At 42.7% G+C, this 7,462-nt stretch overlaps 1 protein-coding gene across 1 annotated transcript; it reads left to right on the forward strand.

Annotated features, from left to right (window-relative positions):
• Window positions 1–1,658: 1,658 nt before the first annotated feature.
• LOC149161738 (uncharacterized) lies at window positions 1,659–3,746 on the forward strand. The gene is made up of 4 exons (XM_089434986.1): window positions 1,659–1,713; window positions 1,823–2,211; window positions 2,310–2,581; window positions 2,849–3,746. Exons 1-4 carry the CDS (start codon window positions 1,659–1,661, stop codon window positions 3,744–3,746), a joined length of 1,614 nt encoding a protein of 537 aa, XP_089291112.1.
• Window positions 3,747–7,462: the final 3,716 nt, after the last annotated feature.

A 7,462-nucleotide genomic window follows, 5' to 3' on the forward strand; every position in this document is an offset into this window, starting at 1 on the left:
ATCACACTGTAATGGTGTTTGTTGTTCATCACATTGTGATGATGATTAATATTTGTCACATTGCAACAACATTTATTATTTATCACATTGCAACATCATTTATTATTTGTTACTTTGTCACATGATTGTTGTTTAACACATTCTGATGTAGTCATATGTTCATTAGATTACAAACAACGTTAAAATTATTAAATTTATATTGCTAATGAGATAAGGTAAAAGTAATATAAAAGTTACATTATAATTTGTTTATAAAATTTATATTAAAAACTAAATATTGAAACATTTAGATATTAAATAATCTTAAAAACAAATTTATATTAAATATTAAATATTAACATTAAAATTAACATAAATATTGAAATTAACATTTATAACAACATTATTATTAAACAAAGTCTTTCGTTAGAAATCACATGAGAGAAATTTTTAGCCACAGAAGCTTGAATACATAAACATTATTATTGTTAAACATTAATAATGTTAATAAAAACATTAAAAATAATAATATTAATATTAATTACATTAGCATTCAACATTAATAATCTAATCATTATTATTGATAATAATAATAATATTAATATTATAAATATAATAATAAATCAACGAAACTAACCTTAATAAAAAGCAATAACATTATTATTTTTAATGTTAACTCTATTAATATTATTAATAACATTAAAAATATTGTTAATGATTAAACATAATGCTTTTAAAGTAATAACATTATAATATTACATTAATATGAGTTGTTAGATATAATAATACTATTATATTAATGATTTTAATAATGTATTAATGTTATAATTAATGTATTATGGTCAATGATATAATATTTTTAATGTGATTAATGATGTTACTATTAATATTGATGTTATTAGTATTAATGTTAAGATTATGATACTAGCCCATGGGGCAGCTCAATTGGAAATCGTCATGTTATGATGTATTATGTAAATTGTGAGTTTCAAGATTCAAATCCCCTATAGATTTTTAATCCTATTGTAGTATTGTTAATGTTATTGTTGGTATATTGTTAATAATAATGTTATTGTTTAGATAATCTTCGGCAAAATCACATAACCAATCTTTTGCCGAAGATTGGTTATGTGATTTTGCCGAAGATTATCTAAACAATGTTATGGATCACAGAAGTCTAAATTCCTTAATAATGTTATTGTTTAAGTGTTATTAATAAAAACTAATCAATGTTATTATTATGAATTGGACTGAGAACGGAGCTCTGCAACTCAAACCCTAATGGTGGCAAAGCGGTGAAAACCTAAGGAAGTCGGGACGAAAGTGTGGACAACCGACGCAGTCTAGTCCAGCAGAACTGTCAGCGGCCAAAGCAGAAAAGGAATGACAGAAAATGTCAGGAGGGGAGAGATCCCCTCCTACCGAGAAGTGGCGGCAGGAGACAGACAAAGCAACCAGGAGTTAGAGGAACGGAAGAGCACGGGACCGGTGCTAGGAGCGGCCTGGCAATCAGGCTGCAGAGGAAAGTGCCTGCCATGTACAACAGAGAAACCCAGATATGTGATCCCAGTGAACATGCTGGAAAAGTACCGAAGTTACATGAGGGACCATGCCCTTACCTGCAAGTTTATCGGAGTCTAGTTGTCGGAAAGGGACCTCACCAAGTGGATACAGCAGAAATGACAGCCTCAAGGCCACATCGAGCTCAAGCTGGGAGCGAAAGGCTTCTTTACGGTAATCTTCTTTAACCTGAAAGATAGAGAACAGGTTTTTGATAATGGCCCATATTTTTATAATAATGTCGGTCTGTTCTTGCGCTTCTGGGAAGACTGTTATAACCCAGACAAAGAAACCTTTCTGGCTGCTCCTGTCTGGGTCCGTCTATTTGGGCTCCCCACAGACTTCTGGGACCCGGATATCCTGGAAGGAATAGGCAACTCAATAGGAAGCTTCGTGAAGATAGCAGATACTACAAAGAAAGGTAGATACACCTCATATGCCAGGATTTGTGTCTACATGAACCTAGCAAACCCCATCCCCGACACTATAGAGCTTGAATACCACGAAGAGATCTGGCAGCAAAGCATAGACTATGAACATATTCCGTTTAGGTGTCGTAGATGCCATACCCATGGCCATCTAGCAAAGGAATGCCCAATAACCCGGGAGGAAGAAGAAATCAGAGGGCCCCAAAGAAACAAGAGAGAGTCGGATCAGGAGGAATTCCAAGAGGTGAGAAACAAAAAGAAAGCCAACAAGGAACCCCCCAAAAAGATAGGAAAGGCAAACAACCTGACAGAGTGAAGCCAAACAGTTTTTCTATACTACAGGTAGAAGAGGATGAGGAAGATCAGCACATGGAACATCAGGAGGATAAAGGCTCAGACTGCAGTGAAACTAGTGAAAGGATCCTAGCTAAAAGAAAGGCCCCGAGTGAGACACAAGAACAGGAGAAGGAAACAGAGGAACAAACGGATCAGATGGAGACAGACCAGGAGTCCAGTAGGGAGGACCTAAGCCAGGAAGAGGAAGTGTTGGAAAATCTGCTGCATGAATGGAAGAACCTGGATGAGAGGTTTATCCCCGAAGATCAAAAGAAGCTGTATACTGAAACCTTCCAACAATACAAAACCAAATTAGAAAAAGGCAAAGCCCCATCAGCAGAAAACCAAGAGACTCAAAAAGAAACCAGATTAGATCAAACTGGTCAAAATAAAGGGGGGAAAAAAAAGAGGAAGAAGAAACATCAAGGAAACCATACAACTCATGGGAGAAACCCTAGTCAACACTGGAAAAGTAGTTCCGCTTTCAGTGGTGTTCCAAACCCTCTCTCAAGTTAATCAATGATTTTGACCTCATGGAATATCAGAGGCTTAAATAGTAAAGGAAAACAGAGATATCTGGCAGCTCGACTCAAACAAGACAAACCTCAGATCATGCTTCTCCAAGAAACCAAAATCCCAGGACAAAAAATGGAGGAAATCCTAAATAAAATAAAACCAAGATACGAACATGTCACTATAGACCCCAAAGGCAGTGCAGGAGGAATAGCTATCCTCTGGAACCCAGCTGAAGTCCTCGCTGACTGGTGGATAGGAATGCCAAGAATCCTCACCGGGCGATTCAGACTAATAGGACAAAGTGAATGGGTTGCAATCTCAGCTGTCTATGGGCCCCACACCCGTGCAGACAGAGACCTGTTCCTCACTCAGCTGACTAAGCTCCGAAGTTTACACCAGGAACAAAGATGGATCCTGGCTGGAGACTTCAACTTAATTACTTCTCGAGAAGAGAAAAAAGGTGGAATAAGCAGGGAAGACACAGAAATGGAAAGATTCAGAGAAGTGCAGACAGAATTAAGAGTAGTGGATATCCCAACCATCAACGGAAAATACACATGGAACAACAGAAGAGGCGGTTCCAAACAGATTGCTTCAAGACTGGACAGATTCCTCATCTCAGAACACATAATTGAGCTGGATATCTTCTATGAAGCCTCTATCCTACCCTCAGCAGGGTCGGATCACTGGCCAATAAAGCTGGAAATAGCCTTAAATAATCAGAGCAAAAGGAGACCCTTCCGGTTCGAGTCCTTTTGGCTCCGAGCCCCTAACTTCCTAGACAAAGTAAGAGGCTGGTGGCAAGACAGCAAAAGTGGAAAGGAGGGCCTTAGCAAAATGCGCTCATTTCAGCAAAGGCTCAAAGAAATTAAAAGCAAAATTAAAAAGTGGAACAAGGAAGAATTTGGCAATATCCAGCAGGAGTAGGGCAAACTCCAAGCCAGAATGGAAAGAATCCAGCAGCAAATCATCTTGGACGGCCGAAGTCAGGCTCTGGCAGAGGAGGAAGGTAGAGTAATCACCCAATTAGAGGAAAGGAGAAAACAGGAGGAAATCCTGTGGAAACAAAAATCCAGAATCCAATGGCTCAAAGAAGGCGACAAAAACTCCAAATTCTTCCACAAAGCCATGATAAATCACCGCCAACACAACAGAATATTCTCCTTGAAGGACAAGGAAGGAAACAGAGTGACTCAGCAAGATGAAATTGAACATCTTTTGGTGGAGCATTTCAAAGGTATTCTCTCTGAACCTAATATCAACAGAGCCAAGGACATCGACAAAATCAGCCACCATATTCCCAAGAAAGTCTCTAGAGATCAAAACCTGGCCCTTCTTCGGATAATCTCCAAGGATGAACTGGAGGAAGCAATAAACAAAATGGCTAAAAATAAGGCCCCAAGACCTGATGGATTCACCATTGAATTTTATCAGGCCACTTGGAGCTTCATAGGAAATGATCTACTTGATCTAGTGGAGGAATCCAGATGCTCCAAACGCATGCACCAAGGTTTGAACGCCACCTTCCTGGCGTTAATTCCAAAGTCTGGCTGCTCAGATGAACCGCAGGGTTTTAGGCCCATCTCCCTATGTAATGTGGTTTACAAAATCCTTGCAACTATCATTATCAACAGGCTTAAGCCTATCCTGCTGGATCTCATTTCCCTAGAGCAAACTAGCTTTGTCCAAGGAAGGCAGATCACCGATGGCATTATAGTCGCCCAGGAAGTGATCCATTCGCTGAAAATCTCCCGAGCCCCAGGCATGCTTATCAAACTGGATCTGGCCAAAGCGTTTGATAGGCTTAGCTAGACCTATCTGGAAGGTATCCTAAAAGCCTATGGGTTTGATCAACGATGGATAAAATGGATCCTGTCTATGGTTAGCTCCCCCATCCTGTCAATTCTCCTAAACGGCTCCCCCTCTGAAGCTTTCACTCCTTCCCGTGGGCTAAGGCAGGGAGACCCCCTGTCTCCTTTCCTCTTCATCCTGGCTGCAAACGGCCTAGGAAGACTGGTTAAGGCTCATGTTTCCAAAGAATAGATAAAAGGCCTCCGCATCTCAAGAGAAGATATTCTGGTCTCCCACTAGCAGTTTGTGGATGACGTAATGCTTTACGGTCAGGCCACCCTAAAGGAGGCCCAAAGAATTATCAAATCCCTATCTCAATTTAGCAGAGCCTCCGGGATGGAAATAAATAAAGATAAATCGGAAGTGTTCTTCTTCAACACCTCCTTGGTAGTCCAAAGGTTCCTGGCTCGTACTCTAGGCTTCAACAGAGGATCCTTCCCCTCCAAATACCTGGGAATCATGCTAAATGAGCACCAATTCTGGTCGACCAACTGGAATCTGCTAATCAAGAAAATCCGCAATAGAATGGAGAACTGGACCCACCGCTCACTAAATGCCCCAAGTCGGGTAACCTTATTGAAATCTGTTTTGCAGGCCATCCCAAACTACCAGCTCTCATGCCAAGCAATTCCTAAGGCTGCGAGCCAAAAGCTGGTCTCCCTGTTCAAAAATTTCCTCTGGCAAGGGACTAGCAAAACTAGAAAGTGGGCCCTTATCTCATGGGAGTGGCTCTGCCGGCACCCTAAAGATGGCGGTCTTGGACTTCGCGACCCCTTCGTCCTCAATCAAGTAATGGGTGCGAAGCTCTGGTGGCGGTGGCTTCAGGGGGGCCCTGACCTGTGGAAGATACTCTGGGAAAGAAAATACGACGAGACAGGGGAAATTGAAGACAAACTGAGAAGCACGACAGAGACCAGAGGTTCTGCAATATGGAACCTGGCTAGAGGCAACAAGGATCTGATAAGGGAGCACAGTTTCTGGGAAATCCGGGAAGGAGACAAAGCCAGATTCTGGGAGGAATCCTGGTAGCAAAGAGACCGTCTCATTCAAAAAGACAACCTCCATGTCATCCTTACCTTTTCGACCCAGGCAGGGGCTTCAACTGTAGGCAACTTCTGGAAGCCTGACGAGGCAGGATACTGGAGAAATTGGAAATTTAAAGAAGACTGGGCAGGAGCACCAGAAACCGACAGATGGCAGGATTACTATACAGAGATGGCTTCTCGGAAAATAGCAAAGAAAACGGGGTCTGACATTCTCAGGTGGGGCAAACGCATACAAGGAAATTTCACTACAGCAGAAGCCTACCACCTTCATAACAACATCAACCTTCATCCGGAAAACAATCAATGGAAAAATCTCTGGGAAATTAAGCATTGGCCTAAAATTTCTTTCTTCATTTGGACAGTTCTACACGGTAGAGTGCTCACCTGGGACCAAATTCTGCGGAAAGGTAGCCAAGGCCCGTCCCGCTGCGCCCTTTGCCTCGCCCAAGAGGAAACCATGGAGCACTTGATGAACCGCTGCTCCGTCAGCTCCTCCCTGTGGAACAACCACCGCAATTTGTTTGAGCGGCAGCACCGTAACCAGCAAAATATCATAAGCACAATCATCAATTGGCCAAAGAAGCCTTACCTGAACCTGGTCGTTAACCATGCCTGGCTCCTCTCCGCTGGATTCCTCCTCTGGAATATCTGGAAAGCCTGGAATGGGGCCATTTTCAAAGCAGAAACCAGAACTACCGCAGCAATCTGGGAGCAAGTCATCAGAAACCTCCGGGAAACAATCCTTTTGGAATGCTGGAAGGACGAAGACTGGAAAGTCTCGAATACGGAAGAAACCATCCTGGAAAAATTAGAGGTCAGACAGAGTATGGTAAACTGTGGGGATTCTCGTGCCGATAAGGCCAAAGAGGTGACTGAAAGCAACCAGTACAGATGCCCTCCACATGGATTCACAAAATTGAACTTCGACGGAGCTGCAAAGCACAACCCAGGCGAGGCCGGCATTGGCAGAGTCTTTAGAGACACAGAGGGAAACACTCTCAGAACTTTCGCGATGGACTGTGGGGAAGCTTCGAACAACGAAGTAGAGTTGCACGCCCTGAAACGAGGACTAGAAATAGCTCTCCGGGCAAACTTTAAACGACTCCAAATCGAGGGGGACTCAAAGCTGGTAATTGACATGGTCAGGAAGCTCTAGAAGCAAATTCCAGTGGAAAGAATCAGCAAAAGCTGGAGAACCACTTGGCTGGTAAGTGAAATTGGAAAGCTCATTCCAAAAATTGACTATCTCCTCCCGACCCACACCAGGTGCGCAGGTAACAAGCCGGAAGATTGGCTTGCGAATTGGGGCTGCCGGAACCGGGGCAAGGAAATTGATAGCGAGGGTCTACCTCATTTGCATCAGGAGGAGAAAAACCAACTCCAGCAACTTCTAATCGATGATGCAGGAGGGAAAAGCATGGGAAAAATGAATGGCCAAGATCAGGCGGCACGCAGCGGAGGCGGAGATAATCTTCATCAGCAAGGCTTGGACAGCTCCTACGTGGGAAAAGGCAGAGGGGTAAGGCAGGCACATGACAGGCAGGTGATGGGGCATGGCCAGAATGGCTGAACAAGCGGAGGGGACATGTGAGCTGAGGCATCATTAAAGAAAAATCTAGAATCAGCTCCGGAACTCAAGATAATGAGCAGGGGAAGGACGACAGGTGGCAACAGGAGTCAAGTTAGGCTACGGCAAGAGCAGCTGGACAGAGAAAGGAATGATGATGCATGAAGTGGAAAGGACAA

Source organism: Pinus tabuliformis, chromosome 5_2 (assembly GCF_031772625.1).
Source record: "Pinus tabuliformis cultivar Carrire ecotype Pingquan chromosome 5_2, CPIR1, whole genome shotgun sequence".
NCBI lineage: Eukaryota > Viridiplantae > Streptophyta > Pinopsida > Pinales > Pinaceae > Pinus > Pinus tabuliformis.